The 19375-nt window shown below is 45.3% G+C and overlaps 1 protein-coding gene across 2 annotated transcripts in view; it reads left to right on the top strand.

Annotated features, from left to right (window-relative positions):
- Window positions 1–18373, top strand: part of LOC119393420 (galactosylgalactosylxylosylprotein 3-beta-glucuronosyltransferase S-like) — a 106165-nt gene extending 87792 nt beyond the window's left edge. Inside the window, exons 2-7 of one of the 2 annotated variants that reach the window (XM_037660423.2) lie at window positions 1192–1328; window positions 1434–1522; window positions 8332–8591; window positions 10892–11095; window positions 14657–14944; window positions 17222–18373. In XM_037660423.2, the coding sequence (XP_037516351.1) occupies window positions 1447–1522; window positions 8332–8591; window positions 10892–11095; window positions 14657–14944; window positions 17222–17341 (948 nt within the window). In that variant the 5' untranslated portion in view covers window positions 1192–1328; window positions 1434–1446 and the 3' untranslated portion in view covers window positions 17342–18373. The remainder of the gene's footprint in view (window positions 1–1191; window positions 1329–1433; window positions 1523–8331; window positions 8592–10891; window positions 11096–14656; window positions 14945–17221) is intronic. The other variant, XM_037660426.2, reaches the window with a different exon arrangement.
- Window positions 18374–19375: the final 1002 nt, after the last annotated feature.

Below are 19375 nucleotides of genomic sequence, written 5' to 3' on the forward strand. Positions count from 1 at the left end.
AGCCGCTTTCGCGAAAGGAGCGCGATGCTCACACACAAATAAGTTACAACTGTGACAGTTCGCGCTGATCCTGTATATACTTGTGCGTTCGTTTCGTGCGTCCTCCTTTGTCTTTAAGCAGCGCGCTTTAACTGTCGAGCTGTGACAGATGTTAGATCGCGCTCATGTTGTGTATATTCGTTCCGTGCGTCCTTTCTGCTCGAGCAGCGCATTGCGAGTTTCGAGCTGCTTGCCGTTTTTCGTGGGACATTACAATGTGTTGCTATGGCATTCGTTCATTCGCCCTTGTGCCGAAACAATTCACAACGAACTCTCAACTACGTCTTTGAAGACACGTTTCACTTTCGTGTTATACCGATTCCTATGACAGAGGGATCAGCCATGTTTTTTTTTTCTTTGCGAGCTTTGTCATTTACCAAGCGTCTTCCCGCGGTAAGGGTGGTGCATTCTGTATCGTGAAATTGTAATGTACTGTTACGAGAAAAATCCTTTTTCTCTTTAGTGTCCCTTTAAAATTTAGCATATCCATCTTCCCTGAGTGTCTGTCGACTGCTCGCTCAGCAGGGATGAAATGATTTTGGTTACTCCGTTAACTTCGTACGCTTTCTCGTGCTATACATTGCGCTTTTATATATGAGGGCGAAAGCCTTAGATGCCTCATCAAACGCGAAAATTGATCGTTAGCAGCGTCCGTGGCTTCCCGTGTCGGAGGTGTCAACACGAGTGATGCAAAAAGTCATCCCGTGATGACGTTACCATATGACGTCATAACGACGTCACATATTCCCAAGATTCGTGTCATCATCATGACGACACTATGATGGCATCATGACGTCACATACCGTAACGTCACGTCATCACATGACAAGGTCGCTTGGTCAAAGGTGGGTCTATCACGGAGGCAGCGCAAAACCAGGTGAGGTGCAGAAAGCTTGCAATACCCCCGATCATGGAGGCAGTGCAAAACCGCGTTAGGTGCAGAAATCTTTCGGAGAGGGTGGGGATGGATCAATACATCGACTGAGAAGAAAAAGAAGGAGACAGTTTTCGCCTTCGAGTCGTCTTAGGCGAATGCATGAGGGACCCTGTGATTTTCTTTTAATGTTTGTATGATATACAGGCTTCTGCAGCCCTATGTGCGGTTCTAATTGTGTTACCAAACACTCACGCATATGCTTTATGGGCGCACAGATCTATATTGGTGTTCTACTCGTCACGTGCAAAATGGGAAGAAAAGGCCCTACCATATTTTGAAAATAGACGATATTCATCATGATATATTGAGCTCACCAGCTTCTCAACCACACCTAATGGTGACTACATCCACTGTAAGCAAGCGGTCTTTATTTCAATAAGTCGTTTTTCGCTCTCGCTCTCTTTAAGTGTTGTTTCCTTCACGTATGATTAAGCACTTTTTTTCTTGTCTTCTGCAGGGACGGCTCTGTCATGGCGCCACCACTGCGAGGAAGAATTCTACTCCTCATTGTTGCCACCATGTGCGCAACAATCCTTTTCTTATGCGGTTAGTGGATATCAATAAAATGAATTAATGTAAAATAAACCTCGATATATAGGGCGCCCCAGTTAACTAAAGTCTGAGTTTTAAAATATGTCTATGCGCTCTATGACGACGCGACCAAATCACTATTGCATGTAGTAAATCGCACTATTGTTTGTGTTTTCCTTAATTATTTCATTAGTCAAGATTAATTAACAAACTTTTATAGTAACGGCTTGGGGAGGGGGAGGGATTCCAATTATAAAGTTGTAGATCTGTTTGCAAAACGCCTGATTAGGGAGTTTCTAAATTTCTACCTATTGCGTATAGGTGATTTTCCGCTTACTGCAGATGCCGGCGAAATTGAAAAAAAAAAAAAATACCACGAGACGCGCCCGCTTGCGCGTCGTGATTACAGTGCTCTCTAACGATCCTTGTACAAACGACCACAGCATTTGGCCAGGTGTGCTGCCCCTTAATAGGCGACAGGGCAGGGACGATGGTTGTGGCTGTGCATCGTTTTGCTCTCAATTCATGTTTGCGGACACCTTGAGACTACACAGTCTTGGAAAGTGTAGTCAAAGTTATCGGCGGCATGGTACTTTATACTGATCCGTGCCACAGTGCGAGACTAGCGGGAGCTTTCACTTTAACTGTTACCTTGCTTTGGTAGAGCGTGATACCGCTGCCACCTGACTTTCCTTTTTTGTTATTTCCAGCTCATGGGGTTTCTTGCTTATGTAGGATGTCTGTAGAATGAACCCATCCAGTGTGACTTCTTCATGTTTGCGCTACAGGTGACAACGCGGCCAGCTTCAAACACTAATTCACCTTCTATAATTGTTGGGGTTTGACGTCCCAAAACCACTATATGATGATGAGGGACGCCGTAGTGGAAGGCTCCGGAAATTTCGACCACCTCCATGGGGTTCTTTAACAAGCACCTAAATCTAAGTACACGGGCCTTAAGCATTGATTCACCGTCTAACAGCAGCCGCGAAGTGTCATACTGCTTATCAATGGAGTTGTAAGTGCTGAACACTGGTATTTTCACTGAAACATAAAATTGCCAGCACAGTTATGTGACCTAGCTTAAATTGGTTCATGCTTATGAAGCGCGAAAAAAGAAAAAAAGAAAACACGGGGACGAAGCAGAGATACATACAGGACAAGCGCCTGTCCTGTGTGTATCTCTGCTTCGTCCCCGTGTTTTTCGCGCTTCATAAGCATAAAATTGCCACCTAGACCACAGTAGGCCACTCCCCTTGCAGCATGCTAGTGCATTCAAATGCGCAAGGTAATATACGGCCGGCTGGCACAGAGTGTATATTTACTATCGCAATCGAGCCCTATCGTGGCTGTATTTTTCGATCGCGATTGGTCCCTTTGTGCAAACTTCAGAACGGAGTAAATCGTCGAACATTTTCTTCCCGATGTGGCTCGATGTGGCCCGATGTAGCCATCAATCGTAGAAAATTGGCGCAGTAAGGAGCAACAGATAAATATTAAAATCATGCCTCAGGCAAACTTGTGCTCATGTCAAATGTTATCTATAGCTACAACTCTGAATGAGGCGCGCGTGTGCATATAGCTGTTGTGCGTTTGCCTCCAATAATTTGAGAAAGGTTTCGGCTGCATCCAGCTCTAAGCATGTTGGGCTGCTTCCCAGAAAGCGGAGAAACCGCTTGCATCGTGCTTTATAAGGCTATGCGTACTAAAGAAGAATATAAATTTGCTCATGCCTTTTCTTTCTCGTGTCAACCGCGACCCGTCTTTATAGATACGAACCTAAATGAATGAAGTTACACGGTGGTCACGTTGCGCGCGTTACTTGCAGCTAAAATATGTGTGTTTGTTTTTCTCTTAAGCCCACGCTAAAGCCCACTAGACGCTTAGTTTCAATTTGACACAACATGGTTCTTTACTTTTTACAAAAGCAGCGCGTTCGGCCCCCGTGGCTTCCATGTCGGTGGCCGTATCAGACGACGCCGGCAATCAAGGTGGTGTCTAAGTCATTTTGAGGAACGTATTAGTTTTTCGGGGCAGTTATTTCGCATTTCGTACAGTCAGTGACGAAGCCACAGCAGTATTTTACTGACTTCGTCAAAGTGAAGTACAACAATAATAATAAAAAAGAAGACGCGAAACTGCGTGCTGAGCGGGAGTAGGCTAGCGGAGCAATTCAACCTAACACGTCACACGGACGCCTCCGCATAGCGGCGCCACTGTATTTCCTCGCGCTGAATAGACAACTTGGCGAAGACAGCATCGGAGACAAATGCGATGCAGGGCACTTTGTTATCGGAACAAGATGGCGCTTGAACATAAGCCTGAAAACTTTCCGAGTAGGTCGCCATCTCAAAGGAAGACATTGACAAGGTTTGTTACGCGCTTAATTTGAGCTACGTTGAAGTTTTTACCGGTTTGAACACGAAAAAAAATTAAAAAGCACAGCGATTTTACTGGATATTCTTAGCTTTCTCTTGTTGGCGCGATGTGGCGCGAGGTACAGACGCGTTCCATTTGTCGGGCGACTAGTGCTCGATGCTGCCTTCCAAGCTGTCAGCGTATACTGTCTACGATGCGTTCCAGAAATGGAACACAGCCTTGGTCTAAACGATGCCTAATGTAAGCTATTCATGGATAGTGTCGGCTACACGATGGCTACTGTCGGCTAGTGTTGCCTAAATTATGACTAATGTCTTGTAGTGTTGACTACTAATAACTACGGCCGGGTCGTATTGCCATATGCTGGTTAGGTGACGCAATTTCGGTTAATGCTTATACACTATGAGGCAGTTCCTCAATAAAAAGTGTCTGCTTCAACGTTTTTTTATTATTTTTTTTTCTTGACGTCCTTCTGAGATATCTTAGCCTTTCCTTACTTCGGTGATGTAAGCCATCTTGGAAGCCGCTGCATTTTTTTAACACGAAAGTGTTTTGTGCCGGGGTCCACCAAGTACATCCGTCACGGATATGACGTTGATAAAATGGACGCCAACGGGTGAGAAAGAAAAAAAAACAAGAAAAAGATACCCCGCTGGGAATCGAACCCACGACGTTGCTGCCGCGACGGCAAGCGCCCGACGCTCTACCGACTAAGCTCACTCGGGAGATGCTAGACACGGCGCAAACGCGCCTTATATCTTTCACACATTCTCTTTCGCGGCGGGCGGGGCGGGGCGGCGCCGCCGTCTGTGAGAGGTGAAAAGAAGTAATGCTTCACGATCGACACTTACTAGCGCTTACTCCGAGATTGCACGCGATATCGGAGGTCATGGTCAAAGCGTCTCGATACCAGAGAGGTAGACTGGCCGCGCTGGCTTTGCCGAGGCACCCTTGACGCAGTTACGTTCTTTGCCTTTGGCTTCGTGTTAGCGTGCGTCGGCTCATCGGAGTAGTGCAGCTTCCACGTGCACCAACGGGATTTCTCCGCCGCCGACTGCTTCAATTGAGAGAGCACCGACTAACAAAACTGCTGCAATATTGCGTTGCAGAAAGGACGCGATTTCGACGGGCGAATGTCGTGCCTTGGTGGAGCGAGACAGAGGCCAGCGGTACGCACGCGTTCGCGGCTCAAGCTACGAACCTGTGCCTCCCGTGTTGCTGAAGTGCAGTGTGGTAGTGTATGCATGAACACAGGCGTCGGTAACTTATTACTAGTAAGCGCACAACGTGCCGCTTCTCTCCTTATTTGACGACGTTTTGAAGAAGTGCATATCGAGTACCAGTGTTGATTATGAGCTTGTTGATGTCATCTTTACGCGCGATTCACGATTCGCTGATTCCAAATATATGTTCACAACTTCGGCTACCACAACGGTTTAATCATGATCATGGGCGTTAGTCGTCGCGATGGAGACATGCCACTAGGCGTCAACATGGGTGCATCCACGTGAAACGGTGCTATAGCTGCCAAACACCAGTAGACATCGTAGAGGCTCTCATATATCACTACACGATAAGCACAACTTCTGTGAAGACTCGTTTCACTTTTGTGTTATACCGATTCCTATGACGGAGAGATCAGCCATGTTTTTTTTAATCAACTCCGACTACGACGTCAATGTAGGGTTGTCGTCTGGATAAATTGATACTACAGAAACTTCTTGATTGCCAAAAAAATCAGAGGATAACTTAAGGGTATTGCATTGAACAAAAAAAAACGGCGCAGCTTTTGTTGCTGCGATTTATAGAAGCAATAAAGGGCAAATATTAAAACACCATGTCATAGTGCTCTCTCCTGTATACCTATATATCGTGTGCGAGGTTCTTTGATGAAAGCGCGCTTTCAAAAATAGCTTCGACCTGGGGATCTGATATTGAGGTCTACGTCATGCACGACTCACATAAATTGATACGGAGTGCTTTGAAGCGTATGCGCGTGTCACGTCTCGCATAGAACCAATGAACTGCGTCAGTGTATACACCCCACATGTTTTTCACTCGCCGGAAACAGTAACGAGAACTAATTCCAAAACAAGAAAATAACTCTCATCATAATGTAGCGACGCACGGCTATAATCAACTTTCAAAAAAATCTGCGCTCTATATATGGGGTTAGAAGGGTTGCAAAAAAATGCCCCTACCTCCCCAAAGGGAATCATGAGGAAATGCGAATGCATTTCTTGCGCCGAGGCGTAAAGCTGGTCACATCGACGCGCTCAAGTGTCTCCCTTTTGGGCGCCTCTTTCAACGAACGCTTCCTACGTGCGTTCGTAATCACCTCAGGGATGTTGCCACCGCCTTCAATGCAGCACAAACGCGTTTAGAACGCGCTGTCTTCAGGCTGTGCCAAGGCAGCACAAACGCGTTTCAAACGCACTGCATTGAGGCGGTGGCGCAGGGAGGAGAGAGAGCGAACGGCGAGAGAAGGAGCGGCGAAGCACTGCACCTACCCTCTCCTACACTCTCTCCACACACGCGGGAGCTCCGCCGAGCTCCCGCGATGCGAGCGCCCTCACACGCCAGAGCGCGCTCCTCCTCTCCACTCACTCTCCGCTACTCCGCCCGCACCACCTGCTCCGGTTGCTAGGGGCGAGGATAAGCGCGCGCGCCCGCAGCTGTTGCTATGGGAGAGGGAGTGAGAGCGGAGAGGCGTGCGGACACCGACGCCTGACATAGCCCGACTAAGAAATGCATTCGCATTTAAAGTTACACGCATAAGACGTGCTATTGTGGCAATGCTATTACTATACTTGCACACGGAGTATTTAGAGTCGGTAATGGCGAAGGCTTGTAACCTGAGCTTATTGCCTTGTGGCGGTTACGTCAACTTACTCCCAGCCTCTTGTATAAGCATGTCTTACCCTCTTTGAGGGCCATAAAATCCTGAGCAAGCCCCCCCCCCCCCCCTCTACAGTCAAGGATAGTCCCACAAGATTTGGAGGGGGGCCCTTGCTCGGTCGTGGATCAAAATTCAAGATGGCAGCGGAAGAGCCGCTAAGAGTAAAGAATGCGCACCCGTGCTTCTAATGAAAGGCTTTATTGAGTACGCATATATTCACTGGAACACGCATATACTCACTGGTCATGAATAAAAACATTGAATGAAGAAATGGAGGTAGGAGAGAAGGGGGTGCACATTTCAAATCTCCCGAAAAAGGGAGGGGGGCGCTTGCTAGGGATCATACGTAAATACTCGCTAGTTTTGTGCTGCCCGCATTTCACGTAAACAAAACGGCAAACGAACTCACAACGCTGCGAGTCTGCGCGGAGGCTTGGTTACCGAGGGACTGAAGACAAGGGCTTTTTTTAGCTTAACTAAGATCGCGGTATACATCCTGCGTCTGATTCTGAAGGTAAACCGGACTAGATCCGCGTAATAGTTTATAGTTAGCGTAAATTTGTTGTCCTCGTTTCTTTGTAGTTAGCTTATGTTTTCATGTTCATGGACTCCTCAGTTCGGCTACGATGTTTTGTCAACAGTATACTCAGGCAGGCCCGTAGCCAGAAACTTTTCTCGAGAGGGGGGGGGGGGGCACTTGCTGAAATGCTTGAATATTTGAGAAAAACCATTATTTATTTTTGTTAAAACACTTACTTTACCAAAATTTCGGGGGGGGGGGGCTAGCTCCCCCCCCCCCTGGCCACGGGCCTGAGTATACTATTCATCATCAAAAGTATTACACGTCAGAAAAGAGAAAGTCAGGGAGGTTAACCAGAACGAGAATCTTTATACTGCGCTTAAGTAGAAATGCGGGACGTATAACCGTAAAAATAAGAAACCATAAATGAGAGATCGAGTGTGATAAACAAAGCCTTTACATGCGCTCACACGACTCTTCACTGAAGAATTACAGCTAACGTCACTCAGTGCTATGGGGGACTTGCACAAGTTTGTTTTCGGCATCAACAGCCATTTTCCCTCAAGTACGCTTCTCTGCATTGCATATTTGCCCCTAGTAATGGCGGTACTGGTAATCCTAACAATAATGCTACTAATGATGATAATTTCCGTGGTCTTATGTACCAAAACCACGATATGATATTATGACTTTTCGTTGGGATACAAAGACGGAGCTAAGATTCGTTTAATCATCAAAAGGGCTAATGCTTTTCACAAAGTCTTGTTCGTCCATCTTTTGCGCTTATTTTTTGTTCCTTTTGCAACGTTTTATTACTTTTTTTTGCTTTTCGCTTCATTTTTATATCTTTTGCTTCTAGTTCACTCTTCGTTTTAGGAAATGATGTGGCGAAAACGCACAAACTCGAACGCCTGTGTGCTCTTAGCGTTATGCTGTTGCGACTTTCCAGTTAAATCAGCACAGCCGCACAACCTTGCTCACTGCGACGGCAAAAAAAGAAAAAAAATAGGCGATGAAATTTTGCAGGCTTTCAAATTCGGCCATTCGGTGGCCGACGAGTGACTAGAGGCGATGCGTCGGCGGGATGCCTCCAGTGGATGCCGGTCCCGTCTCCAGAGACGTTCACCGAAACCGAGGCCCCTGCTGTACCGACAGTGTACGTGGTCACGCCCACATACCGGAGGCCGACCCAGATGCCTGACCTGGTACGCGTTGCGCAGGCTCTCATGCTCGCCACGGGAGTATTCTGGGTTCTCGTCGAAGACTCCACCCGACCCACAGAGGCAGTACGTTCGTTACGCATCCACATTCATAGTTACCGCGTTAACTACATTCATAGTTACTGCGAGACTTCCCTTGCTTTATAGATAGATAGATAGATAGATAGATAGATAGATAGATAGATAGATAGATAGATAGATAGATAGATAGATAGATAGATAGATAGATAGATAGATAGATAGATAGATAGATAGATAGATAGATAGATAGATAGATAGATAGATAGATAGATAGATAGATAGATAGATAGATTACAGCCTGCCGAACTTTGCATACGGAAATGACCCTGTAAAACAAAGCAAAGGCTGCATGCAACGCACTAACAATATCAATTGCAATACATTAGAGCTTGTTATACAGAGGATTTCCTATTCGAAGACATCTTCTGACGCGCAGTTGTAAACGCTAACCATTATTCATTAAAGGTAGTTCTACATGTCGTGGCTCGCGATATGCTACTAGGCAGTGCAGCTCTACGACCATTTGCAGAAATGTGCGTTGAGCTGCCACCACCGAAAGAGGCTTAATATACGCATCAAAGACAATTCACTGCAAGTAAACTGGCTCAGTACACTCGCTCTAAAGTTTTTCCAGCTGAGTCATCAGTCGAGGTGTAAGACTAAATAAGGGCAAAGCAAAAACTACTCTTTAAAGTGCCGTTGATGGAGAAGTATCGCAGTCGACTGATCGCAGCAACTGCAGCAAGCTGACAGTTTTGTCACATACTTTAAGGCAGTGAGCGAAGGTACAGCCTAGTTCGATCAGTTAATTTTTTTTTTTCGAACAGCGCTTTGGGACTTTCCTTCCTTCCAGGGGTCGCGCTTCACCTAGCTATTTACTTCAATGCTTGTCACCCACGGGACTAGACCATTATCCGTAACGATGGTACTCGACCTGTGAAGCGATGTATTTGGTGTCCCTTCCTCTGATGTTTCTCTTTTGGCGATGTTTGTGTATGCTTACAATGACACTACAAATACGTAATAACAATGATGATAATAATATACCAAACGCGGGCTGTTCGAATCGTTTCTCGATATATTTTAAATAAATGAGCAGGCATAAAGAGTTCCTCATCGAGGGAACTCCGAATGCATTTTGTAAACATGTGATGGTTGACTGTATTTTTTTTATCGTTTTAAGTTTCATTTATCAGAGCCAATTGTGCTGCTTTCTTGTAACGCTTGCATATATATTTCTTTCTTCTGATTTATCAAATATGTTTTCTCATAGCCTTTATATTATCTCTGGCTTGTTTCGTGCATTTATGTGAATAATTAATTCATTTTGAGTGCCTTACAATCTTACTATTTTACATTTCAACCACCATGTACGCCTTGCAACGCACCATCGGCCCAGTCAAGCTGTTTTATTGCCAATTATATGGACAGTCTCGGCTGGATTTTGCCGTCGCCGTCGCCGCCGTCATGCACCATATATGTCTAAGTATGTATACATATATAAAAGCCCCAAAGAAAAATAAATCAGAAAAATGCTTCCGAAGCGCGGAAGTGGCGCTAACCACTACGCCACGAAACGCAGATCCTCCACGTAGCTAACGGCGAGCGTTATATACACACCCTTTACCGCTGGACGGACTCAGAGACGGAAGGCGATAATAAGCGTTTCTTCATTACCAGCGAGATGGCGCTAGGAGCGCGACGGGCGCATTTAAAAGTTGTCGGCGAGCTCGCTCGCTTCTTCTTATATTTCCGCAGGGAGAACCTTGCCCTTCCGCTGTCTGCTCGCGCGGTTTTCTCGTGGTGAGGGGAAGAGGAATGTTTCAAGCTTTCACCGTGATGTCCGCGCTCATGTTACGGAGCGTACGAAAGTCACTCGAGCTCAAGGGACGCCGCTAAACGAACAAACAGAAAATGAGCGCGAACTATCAAGTGTCACAGCTCTACACTTGAAGCACGCTAGCTTCCTTCGCTGCTTCGGCCGCCTTTGCAACAGGAGCGCTGTTCAAACTGAGAGTATCCATTGGCGAGCCTCATTTCGTATAGCATTAATTTCTTGCTATCGCATTCATTGCTTCGACCTTGCGGTGAAACTGTGACTTTTTCCAACAGCTTTTAGCCAGTGGTATTCCCCAGAGCGTTTGTATTTCTGGAAATAAATCTACATTGTATTGTATTGTATTGTATTGTATTGTATTGTATTGTATTGTATTGTATTGTATTGTATTGTATTGTATTGTATTTGTTGTATTGTATTGTATGTACGAGACCGTCGTCGATTATGCTGGCTAACGGTGTCCTAGCCTTCTTCGCCTCCTGAGTTCGATTGGACGTGGTTAGCGCAGGTCTCCCGTCTGCTTCGCGACTGCAGCATCCCGCATGTCCACCTTCTGGGACCCTGCCCACAGGAGCTGAGAACACGGGCCAAGGGTCGGGGGGTGTCGGCACGCCGTACGGCTCTTGCCTGGTTGCAGGCGAACGCCACGTTACCTGGAGTCCTGTACTTTGCCGACGATGATAACACCTACGACTATCGGTTATTCGACGAGGTGAGCCTTTCCAACCAGTAATCTTACAGCTCGAGAAACTGAGCTTGACTCATTCAAACACATCTGAGAACTCCAGGCGAATCGATCGATATGTCTACGCATTAGGTTTCTTCTGTCATCATCATCCCGCGAATGAACACTGTCTACGTAACTGTCGCATAATAAATGGATTTCTGAATATTATATCGGTATTAACATCATTCATCCGCAATTCTTGTCTGTTACGGGCGAACGCAATTACTTCTCTTTGTTTAAATGTTCGTACCTAATCCAAGTATGAAAGTGTTGTAACTTGTGAATGTTGCACATCTCTAATGGGATCTGTGTCTGCGTAATCCGTACACTTACGTGCACGTATATTCGTTTGTGCATACTGACACCCCCGTTAAAAACGGTGTATCATCTTGACGCCACAAGATAAAACATGAGCACGCAGTTTTAGGGGCGAAGCTCCTTAAGACCTAGCCTTGTCCGCCGTCCACGTCCGTCACGGTACAAGAAACCGAAACCTAAACTGGAAAAAAAAATATATGTGAAAAAAATTAATACATGAGAGGGCGCATCAAAAAATCGAAAAAAAGAACGCATCTGTGAAAAAAATACACGAGAGGGTGCACCGAAAACCGAAGAAAACTCGAAACAGAATAAAAAAAAGCAAGACATCTGTGAAAAAAAATACACTTGAACAAAAAATACACGAGAGGGCGCTGCGGTGCACGCCCTCTTACAATGGAGAAAACGCTGCAATAAAACTATTCAACGGAACCGTCGTCATGACAGTATAGCTGGTTCCGAACCTCTCCCGAGGCAACGTAGAAAAGCACATCGATCCAGCAATGAGCGATTATGAAACAAAGTACAAGAACAACCCCTTCGTGCTAGTCGGTGACTTTAACGTTTACATCACCGACAACGACTGGCTTGTGCAGTATATGACGTCTCGATACGTTCTGCGATGCATTTCGTGTGACTGTAAACAGCCAACAACCATCAGGGGGACGTGCATAGACCTTGCCTTTGCCAACTTCAGGTTAGATCCGATCGAAGAACCATTGGCTCTACATTTCACGGATCATAAAGCGGTGATAATTAAAGGAAAATGGAATCCAGAACTCAACACGGCATGCGAAGTATGACCAATAAAATGTATATACTCTACACACGTGTTGTCACTCATTTACATGATGAAGAGTGGGCAATGTCACGAGAGATTCACGGTTGCCGAATAATTCGAGCTTCGCCAAACTCTTCATTATTAATTTCGTGGATATGCGTGGATTTTTTCATTATACAGTGCGACATATACCGGGTGTTTCGAGAAATGTGTCCAAACTCCACGAAAATCGGAGAAATGCGATATTCGTTCGATGCCTTGACAATCTCTTTTTCTGCAGCCGCAGTCATATTAAGATGGCTGAAGAAATCATTCGGGGCAGCAATTGAGAAAGTTAAAGTAATTAATCTTTTAATTGGTGGAGTCAGTGGATTATGCCTACTTGGATCATTGAAGTCCTCCTTGCGAAGAATCCATTGCAGCTTTGAGACTGCGAAAAAGCAGCCTCTTGTAATAATTGCGAAGTAATGAAATTCAGCCAAATTCAGCGGCGAAGCCGAAACTATATCAGTAAAGTGACTTGTTGGGCGAGTTGGTTCATTCTTACGGTAGAATAGCGCGAATACCACGACGAGACAAGATGGGAGACGAACAAGCGCAACGAATTGCGCTTGTTCGTCTCCCATCTTCTCTCGTCGTGGTATTTGCGCTATTCTACCGTAAGAAACTATATCCCGGAGCAGCGCAACTGCCATATTCTTCTGAGACGTCCAGAATGAGTGAGTGTGGTTATAACAACCATCAACCAACTTCGTTTTGTGGGTGTGCGGGCTGCGCTTGCAATTATAGGACGCATGACGCACATGCGTTAACTAACGCGGAAGAACTACACTTCTGTAATCGTTGTTTTGAACAGTGACGTCATTCTGGTAGCCTGTTCGTTGCGTTCATCGGGGCTTCGGTTTCACCGTTGAAATTGGTTGAATTTTATTACGCCACAATGAATACTAGAGGCCGGTTTTTCAAAATCGCAAGCTGCAATGGGTTCTTCACATAAAGTACTTCATTCTTCCCTTTGACATAACTTCCTAACTCCGCTAATTAAAAAGTTAATTAATTTAATTTTCGTATTTACCGTTCCAAAAGATGTCTTTAACAAGCTTAAGATGTCTGTGGTTACAGAAAAAAGCCGCCAGATCCCACGCATTGTGAGAATCGATGTAATGCGAAGCAGCCAGCAAAGAGCTGCATACATCGTCTCGTCTATCATTGAGGAAAATGCGTGCCACTCATGTTATTTATGTTCGTCACACAGTCACGTCGCGCAATACCAATTTCGGGGTAGATCAAGCTAGCGAAACGGCCACCAGCGCACCATGAGCGTGGCACGTAAGTCATGCTGTACATGACATGCTTGTCATGATTTTCATGTTAAGTCGTGTTATTTATGTTCGTCACACAGTCACGTCGCGCAATACCAATTCCGGGGTAGATCAAGCTAGCGAAACGGCCGCCAGCGCACCATGAGCGTGGCACGTAAGTCATGCTGTACATGACATGCGTGTCATGATTTTCATGTTAACTCGTGTTATTTATGTTCGTTACACAGTAACGTCACGCAATACCAATTTCAGGGTAGATCAAGCCAGGAAAACGGCCGCCAGCGCACCACGAGCGTGGCACATAAGTCATGCTGTACATGACATGCGTGTCATGATTTTGATGTCAACTCGTGCTATTTATGTTCGTTACACAGTAACGTCGCGCAGTACCAATGTTGGTATATATCAAGCTAGCGAAACGGCCGCGAGCGCACCATGAGCGTGGCATGTATATCACGCTGCACATGACATGCATGTCATGACTTGCACGTTAGGACCTGTCAGTTATGTTCGTCATACACTCTTGTCACGCCGTATCAGTTTTGGTATATATCAAGTTAACGAAACGGCCGTAAGAGCACCAAGACTGTGGCATGTATATCATGTCGTTCATGACATGCATGTCATGATTTTTATGTTATGACTCGTAATTCATGTTCGTCATACAGTCATGCTATGCCATACTAATTTTGGTGTACATTCGATTAACGAAACGAGCAGGAGAGCACAAAGTCGTAGGCGGCTAGACAGATAGATAGATAGATAGATAGATAGATAGATAGATAGATAGATAGATAGATAGATAGATAGATAGATAGATAGATAGATAGATAGATAGATAGATAGATAGATAGATAGATAGATAGATAGATAGATAGATAGATAGATAGATAGATAGATAGATACGCTCAAAGTCGCAGAAGTTCGCTAAGAAATGCTTCGCATTTAAAAAGCAATTGTGAAGGCATCAAACGTATATCGCATTTCCCTAATTTTTGAGAATTTCGGACACATCTCTTGAAACACCCGGTATATAGTATGCAGAACACAACACATCGTATCGTATAGAACAACAGCCAGTGCATAATGCTTTTTTCAAATAGCGCGTTTCTCTCGTTGATCCAGATCCGATGGACACAGGCTGTGAGCGTGTTCCCGGTGGGATCCATGAAGATCACCGGCTTCAGCAGTCCCGTGGTGGTGGACGGCAGCGTGGTGGGTTTCCACGACCCATACCTCCACAAGCGACGCTTTGCCGTCGACATGGCCGGCTTCGCCGTCAACCTGCGTCTGCTGATCAACAACACAAACATCTCGATGCCCCACATGGAAGGTCGCCAGGAAACCGAATTCCTCGAAAGCCTGAACGTATCGCTTTCGGACCTCGAGCCGCTGTGCGAGAACGCCACAAAGGTATGAGGTGTTCTCGCGAAAGGCTTTGAAATTGGCGCTCTGGCGTTCCTGTTTAGGAACCTTTCTGCGTTGCAGCGTTCTTGTTAATGAACGATGGAAGGAGAAGGGATTGAAGGTTCCTTCCTTTGTTAGCGGCACATATTGAGGCTCCTTGGAAGCTGCTCGATAAACCTTAATTGGCATCCCTTTAGGTAGCATGCGAGGGTTTAGTGGTCAGCTGCCAGCTCGTATAAAGATCGCGTGCTACGTGACGCCATCTGGCAAAAAAAAATGTTTTCCACCCTCACCGCCATGGCCACGAGCGGCGCTGGCTAACACTCCCAGGATTAGACGCACAGAAATGCCCAATAAAATGGACGGGGGACGAAGGCCGCCGTAGCTGAATTGACGGAGCATCGGACGCGTTATCCGAAGGCAGTGGTGTAGCCGGGGGGGGGGGGGGGCACACCAGGCCCGTCCCCCCCCCCCCCCGACATTTTTTTATGCTATGGCATACAGAGCCCAAAATGACACTTGACCACATCTGCCTGCCTGGCCCCCACTTCAAATCAAGGAGGTGCCTCCCCCGAAAACAATTTCTGCCTACGCCCCTGTCCGAATTCTTCAGGTTCGTTCCCTGCCAGCAGCAAGTTGTTTTTCCGCCCATTTTTATTCCTTTGCATTTCTGTCACAACTACGCCACAGTTAAAAACTGCAAAATAATGTCCCCTATGCCTACCTTGACCTCAATGTCTGCTGGCTTGCTTAGGTTGTGTCTAAAAAAGAAACGAGCCCTTGATCCATACACCTTCCAAGTGTAAATCACAGTGTCACAGCTATCAATTTGATACATATTAGAAAATTCAGGCGATGAAGATAAGTCGTATGTATATAATGTCAACTTACTGACGCAGTGATGCCGAGATCGACGCGTGATGTGTCAAGTAAAGACATAAGCTAAGACGAAACGGCCACTGCAGGAAGCACGAAAGCCGTGGGATTTGCACCGAAAGTTGTAAAAGTAAAACTCAATTTCTCAACTCACCTGATAAATAAGAACGAGGACAAGATTGCAAGACAAAAATTGAGATAGACGTAGGCAGGGAATGGAAATTAGATTTACTTACAAGCGGGGAGCAGATTTCACAGAGTAAGATCTCGTAGGTGGGAAGCTAAAAAAAAAAAAAGTTATAAATGAAGGGGCAAAGTAGAAGGAATTGCTGGAAAGTAAAATCCACGCAGTGCTGAGCATTGCCTGGAAAACACAGGTAGCTCCTGGAAAAGCGCTGCCACTGAGAACACTTGTTTTCTTGTCCTTTTTTTTGTTTGTTTTTTGTATACTTACCTCGTCTCCTAGGATGAAATATTGAAAGCAAAAAAAAAAAAACATCTTCTTCAGATATTGGTTCAGGACCCCTTTAACTTTCGCACAGGCAAACTTTCCACTATCATCATAGTTCGCGTCTAAGCATGCGTACAACAGCGACTCAAGGAAGCATTTTAGGTATTCGCTTTCACGCTGCAAGTATCTCGCGGGGTAGCGCTTTGCATTGTACTGCTGATTAACGGCTTTATGCAACTGTCGCATCATATTACCTCGCAATGTATCTGATAACCTTGCCAGTTTATGTTTTAAAATGTGGTTTTCCTTTGCATGCGGCTCGAAATAACCGCAGCGATGTTCAAAGATTCTGTGGTTTCATAATTCGAAGCACACTAAAAGACAACACGTGCAGATTGCCGCTCTCTTTTTAGTAGCACGAGCACTGAATGACGACCTTGTTTCTCTTCCAAGCACTTCCGGTAGAGCATTTACTTTCCGTTTCCCGAATATTCAGAAAATGCCTTCTAAAAATCAAACTAGTGTGAAATCGATGGCCTTGGTTCAACTTAGGAGTTACATTGGAGACATAAGATATCGGAGCGTAAGTTTACTTTAGATAATGATCAATTAACTGTAAGGATAATTATTGAAACTGGATTGAACGAGTTCATTGAAAGAGCAGATGATTTTCTTGCGAGCAGCTGGGATCGGTGCGGCACCTGGCGGAGCCGATCTCAACCACGCGCTTCTTTTTACGTGGCCTCTGAGATCCGCTTCGGCAGTGCGCCGAAACGCGAAGTTAACCCAATGAATTCACCAGGACACCAGGGCACCCGAACGCCGACGTGCGAATGGCACTACTATACATCTAAGTGAAGGATTAGGGTCGCCTCCAATTTTTTTTCTTACTTCACATTCCGTCCTTCAGTGTAGTTTTAGTATTCAAGTAACGACCTCGCTTTTTTTTCTTCTAGGTTCTCGTCTGGCACACGCAGTCGAAGCCGTCTGCGTTCCCGACAGCAGCAAAAATTAACAGGAAATATCTGTCGCTAAAGACAAATCTCAACGCCCTGATACGCTACATAAACTATTAGCGATCGAAATAACTTTTGGGTGACGTCTTCGGAAGCTCGCGGAATCCAAAGTGCGTTTCGCTGTTCTCTTGTACTCGACCTGTTCGTGGTATTGAGACGAATATGGAGCAGATTTCATCGCCGATTTCCGCGTCTGGCGAACTCTTCAAGGAAGGCCGATGGGATGTTGCTCGAGTTCCACGTGACTCAACGTGATTCAACTGCTGAAAACAAGAGCGCCAAGAGAAACTGGTGGATGTGTGGATCATGCGTGAACGTCGTGTGATTTAACAGGGATAACTGTGGCCGGTGCAACACGTCGTGGTCTCATCAGCTGTCGAAGTAGTTTAGAAATCGTTTCACTGCTCATATTGTTCTCCTTATTCACAAGCCCCTGATACTCCGTAATACATATTAGCACTGCCTTCATATATATAGCTGAGAAGGCTCGTATCTTCTGTGAAGACTGCATTTTGCCTCTGTTTCACTTATCGTGATCTTAGTGAGCATCTGCTATGTGGTAATTATGTGGGTGATGATCATTAAAATGCTAGCATTTCGTTGGTATCAATGTACATCGTCATAATGAAGATCCAGCATTTTTCCCATGAAACTTAGCCCTATCGCTTCACAAGCGACAATTGTTTCTTGTAGCGAGAACACGAAGCAAGCGTTAGCAGGCTACAGTGTGGAGTAGGGACTTAAACATAGCTTATTCTGTGTTGGTGCTCCGTGTTTGAGTGTATGTTCTTACTTATATGTGTGCCTACTAGCGCCCTAAAGCAACCTTTAGTAAAACCGCATCAACTTGTCCAAGAAGGGGCTTTGCAAACATAGTTTATTCTCACCGTGAGTTTGCTAGATTAAGAGAGAATGTCTCGTGTGCATTCAAGAATTCCTAAGTACTCTTCTTTTACGATTTCGAGCGCATTTCCCGGCCAGTAATTGAAAGACATATAAGAACAGAGCTCACTTTAAAGATCATGAATAATTCGAGTCGTGTCCTCTGTACGAACATGTCATTATAGCTGCTTAATACAATAAAAGTGTGATGTCGTACGAATGACGTTTTATAGTTTCATTCGCGGCAGGCATTTTCTCTTAATGCTGTGCCGCGTGTAAAGCGTTGCTTGAGGGAGGGTATATCACTTTTGGCTTATGAAATTTATGTGGTAAACTAGAGGTAACGTATGTGATGAAAGAAGCGTTACATCTTCGTCTCTTTTCTCTGCAGAGTGTATAGAGAGGATGTCGCTCAATCAACTGAGGAATTATGCCGCACCTAACGTAAACGAAGTGTAAAAGTATCCCCGAGCGTTATTTACAATAATGCAGCTTCTGCAACTGCCGTTGTGAAAAGAAAAGAAAGAAAAGAAAAAGAAAAGGAGCGCCTAAGGGTTTCTCGTGGCTCTTAGTTACGTCTTCATAGGAAGCGCAAAACTACACACAGGGACAGCAAGAAAGAAAGACACTACAGAAGCGCCTAACTGCAACTAAGCTTTTATTTGGAAAAGCGAACATATATAAAGGTAAAATAATGAAGACAAAACAAACAAAGAAGACCACGTGTCATGCCACTCGTCGCCCATCCGTTATTGCCTAACACACCATCCAAGAAACGAAGTCCTTTCTGTGTAAGCGTGATAGACGGTGCGCTCACACAATCAAAATCATCCCGTTTCATTTCAACAGATTCAACTATCAATCTCGTTAACATATCCCTGTCGCGATACAAAATGCAAGTGTTATCAAAGTACGACACGCAACCACAATCATTGCAGTGGATAGCCAGGTCCATTGCAGTGGAGGCCATCCGCGCATTTCTGTACCTTATTATCGTGTTCTTTTACCCGCTCATTGATACACCTTTCAGTTTGTCCAATTAACGTATGCGCGGTCACACAACAAGGGCATTTTATACACAACCGTCTGCGCACACAGAACGTAGTCATTGCGAAGGCTGATTTTGCTACGCTTTTTTTTTTCTTTCGGAACAGGGAAAGTTTCACTACACAGTTTAGACAGTTTCTCTGGTGCAGACATAACCACCCTTAT

This window comes from Rhipicephalus sanguineus, chromosome 5 (genome assembly GCF_013339695.2).
Source record: "Rhipicephalus sanguineus isolate Rsan-2018 chromosome 5, BIME_Rsan_1.4, whole genome shotgun sequence".
NCBI lineage: Eukaryota > Metazoa > Arthropoda > Arachnida > Ixodida > Ixodidae > Rhipicephalus > Rhipicephalus sanguineus.